This window comes from Spinacia oleracea, chromosome 2 (assembly GCF_020520425.1).
Source record: "Spinacia oleracea cultivar Varoflay chromosome 2, BTI_SOV_V1, whole genome shotgun sequence".
Classification (NCBI taxonomy): domain Eukaryota; kingdom Viridiplantae; phylum Streptophyta; class Magnoliopsida; order Caryophyllales; family Amaranthaceae; genus Spinacia; species Spinacia oleracea.
This window is the reverse complement of record NC_079488.1, coordinates 17011561-17027312: the sequence shown is the minus strand read 5'-3', so window position 1 is coordinate 17027312 and position 15752 is coordinate 17011561. Positions and strand designations below refer to the sequence as shown.

Sequence of the window (15752 nt, the reverse complement as noted above, 5' to 3'; positions counted from 1 at the left end):
AAATGAAAAAAATCGGTAAAGTAAGTCCCATTAACGGAAAACATTAACAGGTGGTAATTTCAGAAAGTTTGTAAGTTAAAGTGTTAACTTTAAAAAAAAATTATAATATGGTAATTTTAAAGGTTAAAACGTTTTAAGGTGGTCAAATCTAAAACTTACAAAATAAAAAAAATAAAAAAAAAATTGAGAAACACCAAATCAACGGTTAACACCAATTTGACAATCTCACATTCTTCCAAAATACTCGCAAAGTAGAGGATAAAATACCAAACATTTCTCTCAATCACCTTTTATGATCTTCTTCCTCGTCGATACTTTTTTGCTCTTACCCATCATTTTCTCTCTCCTACTTCCCCGTTTTTCTCTTCTATCCCTCGCTTTCGACCCCTTTAAATTTCCCCCCTTTTCCCCAATTTTGTCACTTTTTCTTCATTTTTAATTTTTCCAATTTCCGTGTTTTCTATAAACCCTAAAATCCCGATTTTCGGACCTAAAAAATTAAAAAAAATGATGCATCAACAAAGAATGAAGCAGCAGCAACAACAACAAGCTCTGATGCAGCAATCGATCCTTCAGCAACAAGCTTCTCTCTACCATCCGGGTGTTCTCGCTGCCCCTCCTCAGGTAATTTGATGTTTTTAAAATTTTAATTTCATCGCTTTTGCGAATTATTTTGTTGAGATTTTTTTGAGTTGTTTTTTTTATGAGTTTTTGATATTTTGTATGATTGAGTGTCCAGATTTGTTTTTTTATTTTATTTATTTATTTATTGAATACGCGACATTTGATATAATATCTGGTTTTAATTGAATACGACGGGTTTAATTTGATGCGCAATTTTAAAGTAGAATGATTCTCTCAGGTTCATAGTAAATGTGTAGATAATTAATAGTTTTAGGGAATTTTGTATGATAGAGGTTATGTGGGTTGGCATTATTATTAATTAAATATGTTCATTATTTGTGGATAAGGATCAAGGAATTAACCTTCCGAAGGTGCTGTGTGCTTGAAATTGATTTGAATGTTTCCATATTTTGTTCGGTTTGAATGTTTAGTGGTGTGTTTCAGTGCCAACTGCCAAGCTGGTTTGATGTGTCGATAATTATTAGTATTGCAGAAGGATTTAATTTGATGGGAAGATCATTTTCCATCAAAACGACATATTTTGAATTCCTCCTTTTTGAGTTTTCAGCCTCTGAAGTTAAGTAGTTTGGGTGTTGTACTGGTTGGGCAATGTCCAATTACATTGTTTAGCTATCTTGGATAGTATATCATTGGTAAATCCATAAATGGGATAGGTAACAGGGTCGTTTCTATTTCCTAACGTCTAACACTGATTGACTTGTCTCCGATTGCTAAATGTTTAAAGACAGAAATAAAATTATCTTTGCTGATTTTTTTTCATCTGTCGGGTTCAATGTTCTCAATGTCACACTTGGTCAGCCGGTTGGCCTATTACTAGAATCAGACGTTTTCCTAGATGGCGTGTTTTGTGGCTTTATACCTGCAGATGAGGAAAATTCAATTGGACTAGGAACTTTTTATCTTTTTTTTTTTAATTTGTAGGATCCCTTTTTTTTTCTGCTTGTTTTTACATTTTTATTTTGCAGATAGAACCTATCTTAAGTGGAAATCTGCCACCAGGCTTTGATTCAAGTGCATGCCGCAGTGTGTGAGTGCCTATTAGATATTTTTCTTTCTTTTCTCTTTTTTTTTTCTTTTTTTCTTTTTAGCTTTTCTATGAATTTTAGGGATTTTTCTTTTGCTTCTTATTTTGACCTTGTGTTGGAGCAACACTCTTTTAGGGATTCAATTTGTTGTCCATCTTTTTTAGTTTCCTTTGTAAGAGAGATATTTGTACAGTGTCTGAGTTCCTGTTAGGTTATCAGTTTGATGCTTAATGTAAACTTGCAACTTCAAGTCAGTGTGAAGTTTGTGTGCTGCGAAGGACCTTGGGGTATATTAGTAGCCTTGTTGTAATCTATTGGAATTCTTACCTGTGAGGCATAATTGTAGGTACGTTGGGAACATTCACCCCCAAGTCACTGATCCACTTCTTCAGGAAGTTTTCTCAAGCACCGGTATGATTGAAGGATGCAAGCTGATTCGGAAGGAGAAGGTAGGTTACCTGTTGTTTATCAGCGATTCTTTGTGACATCTGTTTGACTAGCCTGAAGTGTCTACATTAGCTGTCTTGTTTTTGTTGATTAATATGCCCCTCATCCCTTGTGTTGTCAGTCCTCCTATGGCTTTGTGGATTACTATGATCGAAGATCAGCTGCTCTTGCTATTGTCACCCTTAATGGACGTCATCTGTAAGTATGACGTGCGGTTATTTTATCAGTTAAAATTTCTGATCATATAGCTTTAGTTGAGTTGTTTTGTTGTAAATTTCAGTTTTGGACTACCTATCAAAGTTAATTGGGCATATGCGAGCAGTCAAAGAGAGGACACCACGAGTACGTAGAGTTATAAATGTTTGTGTTAGTGGTTTTCTTTGTTTGGCCATTTCATTTATCATATCTGGATTTGGATATCTAATGGATCATGCTTTCTACTTTGCTTTCAGATCATCACAACATATTTGTTGGGGATTTGAGCCCTGAGGTTACAGATGCTACATTGTTCGCATGCTTCGCTCATCAAAACTGCTCGTAAGACGATTTTCATCCTTTAAGCTTACCATTTAGGCAGCTTTTTTCTTATTCCAGCTGATGGTGGGCACTATGACGCTGAGTATCTCTTGTTCATTGCAGAGATGCTAGAGTAATGTGGGATCAGAAGACTGGGCGTTCCAGGGGTTTTGGGTTTGTTTCATTTAGAAGCCAGCAGGTTTAATGGAGTTATTGTTTTATGTGTTTATATATTTAATGGTATGTTTGATAATATATCATGATTTATGTAGTTATATGCAAAATCTGACCTTGGGTCTTATTTACAGGATGCACAAACTGCGATCAATGACCTAAATGGTATGTCCTGTACTGATATACTTCTCAGTTCTCCCTAGGCAATGGTTCTTCTTTCTTAATTTTATTTGCATTGATGGTTGTTCGTAAGATATTATAAATGATGAAATCCTTGAAGTGTCTTCTTAGGCAGAGAGCTTGGACTTCCCTTGCCTGGCTTCATATATAACAAAATAGTTGTATATTATCTCATGATTTAGTTTCTGTTCTCTTTTCAAATTTTTACAGGAAAATGGCTTGGAAGTAGACAGATTCGCTGTAACTGGGCCACAAAAGGTGCTATAGGCAATGATGACAAGCCAAGCCCGGATGCTAAGAGTGTTGTGGAACTCACCAATGGATCATCTGGTTAGTACTGATGACACAGACTTAGTTTTCTCCAAAGTGTTTGTTTGTGTAGGGAGCTAGGAGCCCGGGATTGCGATCTATGGTCATTTTGTTAGTTGAATAGTGAAGCTGTTGAGAGCCTCTTCCCAGCCTTCAGGACCCCACCATCACCCCTGACCCCTCCTAAGATATGAGCTTTGAACTGTTTGTTAGAATCAGTCTTTATCAAAATCATTTCTGTTGACGGGGTGTTTTGATAGAGTAATGGAGGGAAAGGAGGGAAAGAATGCGAGAGATTCACCTTCCCTTGGTTTGGATATTATTTTGGAGAGAGGAAATTGTAAATTGGAGGGATCCATTTTCCTTTACTTTTTAACATTGGAAATATTTCGGAGAAAAAAAAGGCAAGCTCACATCTCCACCTCCCCCCCTTTATTTTATGTTACTGAAATAGAAAAGGGGATAAACCAAAGAAAGGGGAAGTATTATATTTTCCCCTTCTTTATTTTGGTCCCAACTCCTAGTAGGAATGGTACTAGTTTCTCCAAATAACATATTCTCCTATTCCTTACTGAAGTTTTGTTAAGAACTTTTGGGGCCAGCTGCCAGCATGAGTGATTAAATTTTTTGAAAATTATGGCGTTCATGTTGGTCTAGAGAAACAAAGAGCTTAAGATTTATAAGTTATATATGGAATGTGAACAACTGTTGGGACAACATGTAGAGCGAGTGAGAGATAAAGGTGGTATAAAATTCCAAGGTTGGTGGATGGGGTATACCAAGTGGTGCTCTTGTATAGATTAAGGTTTGTTAGTGCGGGCAGAAACTGGTTACCGGTGGAAGCATCATGTACTGTGATTCTTGAACATTTACCCATGTCAATAAGAGTGAGATATGTAAACTTTCTAATTTGGTGAGTGGTAGTGTTTCAGCCTTCAAGGCATTACTATCTCTCAGGTGATGATTTTTTTTACAAACGACTTCGTTGAAACTGAAAACTGGATTCCCAAGCAAAATGACTTTCCAGATTCTATCGACTCATAAAAAAGTTCTCTGCCAAATATATAACAGGAATGGTGCACCGACCTATGTGGCAACTTTTAATACTTGTCCATAGTTTATAAACAATTAGCTCCAAGAAAAATTTGCTGGAGCTAGATGGGCGTAAATTTTCACTTTACTGTAATTTAGTTGACTAAGAAAATCAAAGAAAATGTGACAGTCGAGAAAAAAAAAAAAGTAAGTGAACAGCACCCACATAGTCCAGCGAAAATTTTTGCTCAAATGTTGCCGCTTATACTCATTTGTAGCCATTGACAACTTTGTATCAACGTGGTAGAAAGGTGCTAACGACTTATACAAATGTGGCTAAATTCTTATTTACAAGGGTTGTACAATAATTATTGTACAGCGGAGTAAAAGTTAACTCAAAATGCTTAAAAGTTATCTATTTTTTAGTGATAAGTTTTTTCATTTTAATAAAACTTATTTCATCAAAATCACTAATAATGTATAAAATTAATCATTTAATCCTTTAAAATGTTTATCTATCAACTTTTTTTTTACTAATATAAAAGTTAATCAAAACTAGGTTAAAGTTATAAAAAAATGGGTTAAAGTTATCTTGGTGTACAATAAATTTATTGTACACCTTGTGCGCACAAGACTTTTTGATTATATTGTTATTTGGAAAATGGTAACGTTAATGCTTTATTACCTTTATACATTCCTATTATTTCATTTAATTTTAAATACTTTCTTGCAATCTTACTTTTATGAGATTTTATCCTTTGGAAAACCTCTATACCTGAGTCCTTTTTCTTCTCAACATCTAAATATCTATTATATATACTAAAAAAGACACCAGGAATGACACATGTCACTTCCTGGTGTAAAATTTTCCCGCCTAAAATATTTTCCAAAAATATATATCTTTTTATTTTATCTTTATTCTCTACCTTTTTGTACACTATCTTTGTATGGGAAAAAAATGTGTACAAACTATGGCAATAATAGATATCACGTAATAATAATTTTGGTAAATATTTTTTATGATATTTTAGTCAAATCAGTACTATAGTAATGGAAAATATATTCACTCGATATGTCGATCAAATTAGCATATTATACATATATAATATGCATATTAGATGAATAAATTTAAATGAGTATGTTAAAACAAATTATAATTAGGCAGTAGTTTCAGTTAAATATTTTGTAAAAAATAGTTATCATAATCCGTGCGTGCACGACATCTAATCTAGTTTTAGGGATACTGATAACCTAATCGAGCTTGAAACCTGCATTCTACATTGTAGATGTTATTGTGAAGCAAGAAGAAGGCTTTCGTTTCAAAAATGAATTAATGACTTTTCTGCTAATCATTCTATTCGGACTGTCAGATATATGATACTTTAATATTGGTATTGCATACAGACAACTGCTATTTAGATTTGGACCAAAAACACTCAGGCTTGTCACAAAATGGCCAAGTCTGACACTTGGACACGTACTCATGAACCACACTGGTAGCTGAGTTTATTGTAGAGTAGCTGTAGCCTGTAAAGAACATTATACTAGGGCACTCTTTGAAATTTGTACTTGACCAATCGAACTTTGACTTTGATGTGCAGAAGACGGTCAAGAGAAGACAGATGACGATACTCCGGAGAACAACCCTCAGTATACAACTGTTTATGTTGGCAACCTTGCTTCTGAGGCAAGTCAACTCTGAATTTTGATCTAATGCAGGCTGTTATGAATTTTTGATGTCATAGACATGTTACTCTGTTAGTCTTGATATTTCACTAATATGTAACATCGTGGTTTAGAGAGTGAGCAATTGATGCAATGTGTCTGTGATATTTGTTTTCATTGCAATGAAACGTTGAACAATTATATAAACAGACTGAATGTATGGGGAAGAAGAGGAATTTGGAGAAAATTAGATAACTGATTGTACTGGTGCTGCAATTAAATAACACTATATTGCATACAATCCCAAACTTTTGAGTGGCTGGAAATCAGTCAATTACAAGGCAAAACAAAGCTACACTTCTCAACAACTTTCTGATGATCCCCTTCTAACGGACCTAATGATCTAATCTGTTTATAAATGACTAGCTGCCTTCCCTGGTTCCTCCCCAAGGTAATTACAACTTGTTTAAAGTACCAAAAGTGTCTCTTCCCCTAGGCTAGTCTATCACAGCATGTAGTAGACCTATTAGCTTAGATGTGATTTTCCCTGCTATCCTATGTCTTATCTATCTCGCTTCCTATAATCAATTTTCCGAAGTTATTGTCGTCATTTGTCCACCTCTACTATACTGGCTTGAAGATCAGCAGATGTAACAAGCTTCTTTGTATTCCATTTTCTTCTGCTTTTTGCGCCTTAGGTTGGATTTTTATAATCTGAGTGGTTGACAGCCACGTGCTTGGATTTCCCCTGCCCTTTGCGAGACACCTTATTGGGTTAGGAAGCTTGGGAATTTTTTTGATGAGGTGCATTAAGGTGTGGTGAGAAGCGAAAACCCATCATCAGATTCATCACCTCTTTTTATTTCATGCCGTGTTACTTTTGTTTGCAATAAGTTCCACCTCATCATATTTGGAGAACTCTTGTCCAATTCCTCCCCCCCCCCCCTTTTCCTCCCCCCAACCCGTCATTTAATTGGGGTAGTGCTCTTAGTTTTCCTCAACATTTGACTTTTTGTACAATCTCGGAGGTATATTCAACTTTGCTCCACCACATGCTCTCCAGTACCCACTTGACACCAGAAATTGGTAGAATTTAGTCCGCTATCTGCAATGTGCTTTTACAAAAACTTATATTTTAGGAATTGTGCCTCAGTTCGCCAGCGCTTTGAGCATTCTCAAACGCTGCAGTTCATGTATCCCCTCTTTTTCTCTAATTTTTGAGCTTTTTTTTCTTTTTATTTATTGCGTGTGTTGGGGTTGGGGGAGATAGGGTTAAGAGGGGTACAGTGGATGTTGTGAATGTAGGGTTTTGGGATGTACTTGTCTAGTAATAGTGCATTTGTAGACATCGCACTCCTTCTGAGTTTTAACTGTCCCTATTAGATAAGTATATGGTCTTTTGAAGGTTCATCGCCGCTAAAAATTACTTATGCTGTGTGAATCAACGAGATATGGAGGGTGTACAGTTGTGCAGTTTAATACCTTATCGTTTTTCTATCTGCATACATAATTAATTGTGTTGGTCACATAATGGAAGAGTCTTGAAAACGTCATTTAGGACTTTTCTTTGTTTCTATTAGCTAAAGTTTGCCAATGTGCAGGTTACGTCAGCTGATCTTCACCGCCAGTTCCACTTTCTAGGGGCTGGTGTTATTGAGGATGTCCGGGTACAACGAGATAAGGGTTTTGGTTTTGTGAGATACAGCACTCATGCTGAAGCCGCCCGAGCTATTCAACTCGGGAATGCAAGGGTACTCTGTGGAAAACCTTTAAAGGTAACTTTCAATGACATTTTTTTTGAGGGGGGTGGGGGGGAAGTGTTTTATCTACATACTCTTGGTTTATTGTTGTAGTTGGATATCATTTCCTTGTGATTACGGGTATGTCAAAGTGCCTTCACAGCTTCTATTTTTGGGGATTTGAGGGTGTGGCATTTTTGTGCTTTTCATCTAGAGAGGTAGCTTTCAGGCTGCAATAATTTCTATATTTATATGCACGATATAAGTATTCTTCTTTTGCTACACTCCTGCAAATAAACTAGCCCGGGTTTCTTTCTTTAGTATTTTGAAACTAAGTGGTATTGTGTGCTAAACTGTGTGCATGGTTTGTTTGTTGATCTCACGTACTTCTTTCGGCCATTAAAAATCATCCTGTATTTTTTTTCGGGTTGTCCACGAAAATACATTTTTATTTCTTAAATAGAAACTTAAGTTACTTAACCCCACCAGACCCATGTGATCTGGGCCTACCCGCCCACTCTCTTTAATCACTTTTTTGTTCTTATTTCACCACTACATACAAAACAGTGTACCCCATCCTACTAAGTAATTTGAAATGCGTACCCAAACTCAAATGGGAGGTTTTTAGTGTGTAGTGGATCTGAACATCAGTTAACCTGACTGCTGATGCATGGAAATTATGTTACGCTATAATCATCTTCAAAAAACTTTGAAATCTTGTCCAACTGCCTACATCTTTTTTCACATATGTACTACGGAGTAGGATTATTTTGTTAAAAACTGCTTTCTTTTTTTCAAAAATTGCTCTTGGCCCTTAAAAAATTGTTGATAATCATCCTTGTGAGGGCATGGGTTTGAAATAATGTTATTTAAGGGATTGAGATCTTACATAAAATTGATAATAAGTTCGGAAAATAAAATAGAAGTCAAGAAATTAGTTTTCTCCCTGTTTTCTGGAGTTTCATGTTTCTCAGTTCTCAATTTTTTAGGAACCAACTTTTGATCCTAGGTTAATTTATCAGCAAAAGCTTGGCTACTTCTTGTATAATCTTTCTGTTATTTTTAAAATGGGTTATTGTCAGAATTTAATCTTTGGATCTTATGTTAGCCAAGTGTAAAAAGTCCAATTATTGTTATGATCGTGACACATGCAGAGAGATTGCACATGCTTTTATAACTTATGTTAGGTGCTATGCTATGTATGGTAATCCGTCTAATCCGTCACATCTCATGTTTGTAGTGTTCTTGGGGCAGTAAGCCTACTCCACCTGGATCAAGCTCAACACCACTTCCTCCACCAGTTCAGGCGTCTGTTTACTCTGCCGCTGACATCGCTGCCTACGAGCGGCAACTTGCTATAGCCAAAATGGGTGGTGTTCAGGCTCTTATGGGTCAGCACCCATTTAAAGGTGCCATGGGAATGGGTGTACCCGGCGCTAGTCAGCCAATCTATGACCCTGCATACCAGAATCTTGCTTCATCACAGCACCTCATGTATTATCAGTAAAGTATTCTACCAGTAAGTTTATAGCCCTCTGTTTTTATTCCTCTTGAGTCTTGATCAATGTAATGGTGTATTAGCTCCCCTTTCTCCTTTTCCTGTCACTTTTTCAGAGCTTGTATTTTCGGTTTTATGACATGCTATTACAGATGTAATTTATTGAGAGCTTTACCTTTTCTATCCTTTTTCAAGTCATAGTATTATGATTTTTCACTTTTAACGCGTTCAATATATTTCAGAGTTTGTATTTTCGGTTTTATGATATGCTATTACAGATGTAATTTATTGAGAGCTTTACTACAAATTTTCGTTCCTGTATCTTTTCTTTAATGACGTTGAAGTGCATTTTACGGAGTATTCGAATGCTTAAAACCAAGGTTGCTTTAGACTTGAGCTCACCTCAGCTCTGATCTGTGCATGTGCAGTTTGATTCTCTATGCATTTGGTTGAGTTTAGGTCTGATATGCTACAACAAATTCCTTACACAATAAGATTACCTGAAACGTTCGATTACTTTTTTCTTGTATTTTTAAGTGGGCAGATGCCTAATTTTGAGAAAGATGATGGGTTGTTTCAAATGTCAACCAAATATTAGGAAAACTAGAAAGCTCTATACTTGTTTGCATCAGCAGAGACTTGTCATTTTCTTGGCACCAACCAGAACTTATTTTTAGCGTTGATGAAATTTCTCACTCTACTATACGGTTATTATTTTATTTTTTGGTGCGAATGAGCCACAAGGACGGGGATGAGAATTGATTTCATGATCACCTGAAATCGGGACAGAAGCTCTAACCAAATGAGCTATCCATCACTCTCACTATACGGTTTTTATGGATGTGCGAAAACTCATAAACATGTTTTTTTTACCTTATTCTTATTGTTTATTAAATTTTAGCCCGTGCGATGTACGGATTATATTAAATTCTAAAGTTAGAATAATATTCATACGAAGTATATATATAATAACTGCTACTCCCTCCGTATTTTTTTAAGAGATACACTTGCCTTTTCCGGCCGTATTTATTTAAGAGATACACTTGCCATTTTCGGTAACTTATCAACCCCACCATCTAATTAAATAATACATCTAATATACCCTATCACCCACCATCCTATTAAACAAACATTTTCATAAACTCATCCCACCATCCACCCACCGAAAATGACATGGTCCCCACATATTTAATTATTAAAATATCTATCCAGCCCCACTTGCTTTATTATTTTATTTCATTCAATTATTTCTTAATACCCGTGCCCGGCCAAGTGTATCTCTTAAAAAAATACGGAGGGAGTATATTTTATATTAGATTAGATTAATGTTTGATATCGGATTGAATTTCATTTTAGATTTAACTCGACTTTTTTAGTTCATAAATAATTTTGAAATCTTATTTTTCATTGGACATAACCATTAGATTTTCTATGTGGCCCTCTAATATTGGATTAGTGTTGGATTTTGGAATGAATTTAATTTTAGATTAGAGTTTGATTTTGGATTTAATTTAATTTTAGATTTATTTTTAATTATTAGAGTGTTTGATTTTGTATGGAGTTGTATATATTAGTAATTAATTAATTAAAATATCTTGTGACATCTAATTAATTATCTACGTGACACTCGTTTTTTTAAATCAAAAAATAAAATAGAAATCTTATTTTTCATTGGATGAAATCATTAGATTTCCTATGTGGCGCTCTAATAGCTCAGCAAATATGCCCACTTTAATTATATATATTAGATTAGACCATACTAGACTAGGGAAAAACAAAGATCAGACCATGAATTAAATAAATCAGACTAGATCATGTGAAGAGAACAAGACCTTAAATGATAGTATTAGCTTCATATGAATGTGAGAAAGCACGTTAAGTGACAGAATTAGGGTTGTAGATATTTGGAGGAAAGTTGGAGTTTGGTCATGTAAGACGTTGATCAAAAGATGCACCAATAATTGAGATCTCAATTTCAGAGGGACTTAAAAGAGGACATGGAAAAGTGGACTTACAAGATGATATAAGTGAATGGAGGAGGAAGATTTTCGTGGATTGTCATATGAGGTACTCTCAGGTTCATGAAACTGACTTCATCACATTCGGGAATAAGGGTTATTGTCTCTATGTACTCTACGCAAGTTACTTTTGACCTTTTCTTATATACTCGAGGACTACGTATACAGTGACAAACAAGTCATATTTTTTTTTTTGTTATTGGTTAGTTCATATTCATATTTGGTCTTTGGTGATCTTTACAACAAATCAATCTACAAAGTCATACGTAGTAAGTCATATTAGTTCCGATTAAATAAGTTTCATTCAACGTCAAAATCAGTATAATGATTTGAGTTCAATAATGTTGCATAAGATAATAGGATATGAATGTATGAATCAGCTTCTTCAAGTCTAACTATGAACCAGCATAAATGGTATAACGCCATAAATCCACAATAGTACAAACTTATTGATGACAGTACAACTTTTACTCTGTAGATCGAATTTCAGGTTGATCATAATCATCAACATGTCCTTATATTCTTATTCAATAAATGAATAATTAAGAGGAAAAGAATGGTCCTACAAAACAAAATTCATACAGAAAGAGTATTCTGTATTCTATACTTTCCAAATGGAACCCAAATATCTCAAAAAAGAAACAACTCAACCACAAAATTTTCTGAACCATATTATAGAATCCTCTGACTTATTTCGACCCTGCGCTAAATAACGGGAGCCGACCCTATTAAATCAAAATATTTATGAAGCATATAGTTAAAAAAAAATTATATACTAAAGAAGCATATAATACAATAATATCTGTAATTCACATCAAAATTTAATTTATGATTCATATTACAGTTACATGTAAGATCAAACCCAATAAGAATTTCTTACTTTTTTCTTCTTATGGATTTGGTTTCTTTTTTATGTATAGTCACAAAATGGAAATTTGCCGGTTTTTTTTTCATCTCTTTTTGTTATTTATCTAATTTATATTAATTATTCTACATTATATCTTTGCTTAGATAATAATTATTATAATAATAACATACTAATTATGATATTATTCCTCTAAACAGCTACAATCCCAGTTGAGAAGATCTGTCCTGTACTAGTGTAACTGTACGGCGAGCTCGAAATTTCGCCGGATCTAGAAGCTTCCGATCTGCATTGTTCTTTCTTCTCATCAATCCTTATTTGTCTTTGCCTGCATTCAGCACTACAAAATGCCTTCTCCCCCCTGTTATTTTTTTTACAATAATGTTATCAGTATTACGCGACAGATGAAAAGGAAAGTTTAACAAGTATTTTTACCCCTAATATCTTAATTTGAAAGTATATATATATATATATATATATATATATATATATATATATATATATATATATATATATATATATATATATATTTCGAGACGTATCTAACAAAATTTATTTGAAAGTATATATGAATCTAACAAGATTACACATAAATATGTTTTTCATTACATATGAATCACAAAAAATTGACTGTATAAGAATATGGAGATAGTGGTAAAACTCAAATGGTGCAATTAAAAAAGAAACGGAAATGTTTTTGTGAAAAGATAATTTACCTGTACATGTAAATGTCTTTGCCATGAAGACCTTTCCTACACGAATGACACGAGCTGAGGAAATCGGAATCGGAATCACGGCGACAATCACCGGAAAATCTCGCCGGAGAAGATATGTTAAATACGCCGATTTTCTTGCTAATTTTGGGTCGTTGTTCATCACCACTATAGTAAACTGTAGTAGTGGACTTATTAGGTCCACGGCACGTGACATAAGTAAACTCCTCGTCAAAACCCTCAATCATTTCCTCCTCTTCTTGTTGATCATGTCTTAATACACCATTATGGTTGTTAATCTCGTTCTTAATCTTCCTTGACGACGACGACGACGTAACGTTGATCGGGCTCGACCGGGTCGAAAATTGGCTACAAATAGCATATTTAGCTAGTATTTCACCACCACACTCAACAACGTTACATGTCTTATTACTAGACTTGTTGTTGTTGTTGTTGTTGTTGTTTTCAAGGGCTACAACTATGCCTAACCCGATCCCAATCCCTCCGTACTTATCATAATAATTAGAGTTATTACTCTTTAGCCCTCTGGGGGAGAACAACGACCTACAATCCAATGGACTTCTTGGACTTGTCATCGTGTCGATGATCCCGGACCTTAACACCCCGGCGAGTTTACCGATCGCCGGTCGGGATCGCTTGCCCAACATAGTTGATTGATTGATTGATTGATTGAATGAATCACAAAGTTAGGAGAATTGAAGAATTATAGTATGGAAATTTGGGTGGGATAATAATATTAATTGTTGGTTGTAATATTGGAGTAGCCCCCCTTCCCCTTAATTAGATGGGTCTCTCCAATAAGCACTTGAAGAAGGTTGTCAATATATGTATGATTGAGTGGTTAGACTTAGCCCACTTCCCCTTTTTATCAATTTTTTTTTTTTTTGAAAATATTGATTTTATTCTAATTGTAAATTTTGTTGTGGGCCCCATTGCATTATTGCTAAATTGATGACTCTGCTATAAAAAGGTATTGATTTCATAAGCCATTCTAAATTATTTATTTCAGGTCTTTCTATTTGTAAAAATGTTGTTTCTTTTTCTGTTTTAATTTGCATTTATTGATTGTCTTATTTTATTAGTATGTGTAAACAAATTAAAAATTAAAAATTAAAAGTAGGTGGATATGAGTTTATAAGTAAGAGATTAAAAGTGGTAAAACTAGAAATAGAGAGTATTAAACATTTGATAAGTAGTCTATGGCCTCTTTGCTATAGTGCTTTCTTTTAACGTACTTCATTTGTTTTAAAATTGTTTAAACATTTTGATTTTTACACTATTTAAATAATTTATTTTGGTTGTTATTGATAATTTATAGTTTAAGGAAAACATATTCATGTGAGATCTTGTTATATTCGTTTTAATGAATATTGTGCGAATATCATTTTATTTTATAATTTTTATTTATCGATAATTAAAGATACTAATTACGAGAAAAGCAAAATGTTACAATTAAAAAGAAATAGATGAAGTATTACATTACGGAGTAACATCAGCGATTCGTTTTTCAATACTTATGAAATTCGATATAAAAAAAGTGTGCAAGTAAAAGTTATATCGAGATTAAGCATATTCAAATTAACATTATCTTACTTCTGAAATAATGTTATACCAAGATTTAAATGAGATTTGGATGTCATTATCAACAACAACCAAGTGGTTTTACTTTTACCTCACGATATAAAGTGCATAATTACAATATGAATACTATTCCGTATTTCTATTTCTAAATATTTGCAACAGTTTGAGTAACACATTTGTCAATGCAGTAGTTGAACTGTAATTATATACAATTTATAAATTAGTAAAAAAAATATAAAAGTAATACTTGAAAAATATAATTAAGAATAATCCAACATGTTAAAAAATACCCCGTAACATTCGATTTTTATAATATTATAAAGAAATAGTGGTCAAAGTTAATGTATGAATAATACAAAAATGTAACTGTGGCCACATATAGTATAATTTTTTTGTTAAAAATGGTTTAATGTCTTTGTCAAACTAACATACAATTGAATGTGGTCTTTGACCTTGTTCTCTTTCAACTGATATGGTCTGATTTATCTAATTTATTGTCTAATTAGTCCGATTTAGTATGATTACTTCTTACAAGTGATTTTTACTTTTCTACCTGATCTGATATAATATGATGTAATCTGATTTTTTTTATATGATCTTATAAACCATAAGAGCTTACCGAAGTACAAAGCTTACAATTGAACTACATAAGTGATTAGCTTTAATTCTAATACTCCGTACGAAATAGTAGTAGTTAAAAATTATCACGAATTTCAAGATGAAAAATATAAATCATAAAATGTGTCACCTGTCATATGACAAAAATAAAAAAAATTGTCTATTTTCAGTGAGAGGGACCCACAGGAAAGGAATCTAGGCCCACAGTTTGCCTCAAGAATCTGACACCAAAAAGGATACCCTTGAAGGGCATAGATGGAAAGTGGGCCAAACGTACGTGTCATAAATTTGACGGATGGGCTAAAATAGTTGATTACGACTGGAAACCACTGTGGGGCTCAGCCCACTTCATTAATGGGCCCATTTCCTTTTCCAAGTTTTGGAACCTTTTTTTTTTTTGCTGAAAAAAAAAATTCTTTTCAAATGAGTATGACTTTGGTGGGGTTTTTAGGTGCCCTTGTTGTAATGCTACCTTGAAATTAGCCTGTTTTTTAGTGAACAAAATGACAAAATTGCCCCTTTAATCAATCCCACTTTCTCACTCCTAATAATTTTGGAGTGTCATTATTTAAAAAGCAAGAATCTATTATTATTACCTTTAATAATTATTGTTTTTTCTTAACTTTTTTTTATTGGGTACGCAAGAATCTATTTTAATTGGCTAGGTCCTTGTTTTTTTAATTTCTTTATATGATGTTTTTTCCTG

General features: G+C 33.8%; 2 protein-coding genes across 3 annotated transcripts; one reads left to right on the top strand and one right to left on the bottom strand.

Annotated features, from left to right (window-relative positions):
- Window positions 1–232: 232 nt before the first annotated feature.
- On the top strand, window positions 233–9446 carry LOC110778365 (oligouridylate-binding protein 1). 2 transcript variants are annotated; one of them, XM_021982921.2, is made up of 12 exons: window positions 233–624; window positions 1611–1672; window positions 2017–2119; window positions 2239–2315; window positions 2398–2459; window positions 2570–2654; window positions 2757–2832; window positions 2942–2972; window positions 3198–3317; window positions 5930–6015; window positions 7595–7768; window positions 8973–9446. In XM_021982921.2, the coding sequence occupies exons 1-12, from the start codon at window positions 508–510 to the stop codon at window positions 9237–9239; spliced, it is 1260 nt and encodes a 419-aa protein (XP_021838613.1). In that variant the 5' UTR covers window positions 233–507; the 3' UTR covers window positions 9240–9446. The 2 variants fall into 2 exon arrangements, with proteins under 2 accessions (XP_021838613.1, XP_021838615.1); XM_021982923.2 differs by lacking the exon at window positions 1611–1672 and having other exon boundaries at window positions 263–624.
- Window positions 9447–12036: 2590 nt separating this feature from the next.
- LOC110778364 (FCS-Like Zinc finger 14) lies at window positions 12037–13682 on the bottom strand. The gene is made up of 2 exons (XM_021982920.2): window positions 12830–13682; window positions 12037–12474 (listed from the first exon to the last, which is right to left on the bottom strand). Exons 1-2 carry the CDS (start codon window positions 13492–13494, stop codon window positions 12306–12308), a joined length of 834 nt encoding a protein of 277 aa, XP_021838612.2. The 5' UTR covers window positions 13495–13682; the 3' UTR covers window positions 12037–12305.
- Between the last annotated feature and the right edge of the window lie 2070 nt (window positions 13683–15752).